The sequence below is a fragment of the Eimeria mitis genome, genomic scaffold, assembly GCF_000499745.2.
Source record: "Eimeria mitis Houghton genomic scaffold, Emh_scaff196, whole genome shotgun sequence".
Classification (NCBI taxonomy): domain Eukaryota; phylum Apicomplexa; class Conoidasida; order Eucoccidiorida; family Eimeriidae; genus Eimeria; species Eimeria mitis.
Genome location: NW_013570284.1, coordinates 18,989 through 19,262, shown reverse-complemented (window position 1 = coordinate 19,262; position 274 = coordinate 18,989). Strand labels below are relative to the sequence as shown.

Here is a 274-nt window from a genome sequence, read left to right as displayed (position 1 = left end):
GCAGCAGCAGCAGCAGCAGGGGGGAGGCCATAAGCAGACAACTTTGGGGGTTCCCTCCAGCAGCAGCAGCAGCAGCAGATGCGAATGCAAAAGCAGCAGCAGCAGCAGCAGCCACAGCAGCAGCAGCAGCGACAGCAGCAGCAGCAGCAGCAGCAGCAGCAGATGACGCTTTGTCTATCTGTGCTTCTGCTCGCGCCAATGCCTTCAATGGGGGGTTTTGGGCCCCCCTACACTTAGCAGCAAAAACAGCAGCAGCAGCAGCAGCTGCAGCAGG

General features: G+C 60.2%; 1 protein-coding gene across 1 annotated transcript in view; it reads left to right on the top strand.

The window, feature by feature from the left end:
* EMH_0002860 (leucine rich repeat containing protein / ankyrin repeat containing protein, putative) overlaps positions 1-274 on the top strand; it is a gene marked incomplete at both ends in the record, with an annotated part of 12,160 nt that overhangs the window by 11,714 nt on the left and 172 nt on the right. Inside the window, one exon of the mRNA XM_013496177.1 lies at positions 3-274. Within this exon, the coding sequence (XP_013351631.1) occupies positions 3-274 (272 nt within the window). The remainder of the gene's footprint in view (positions 1-2) is intronic.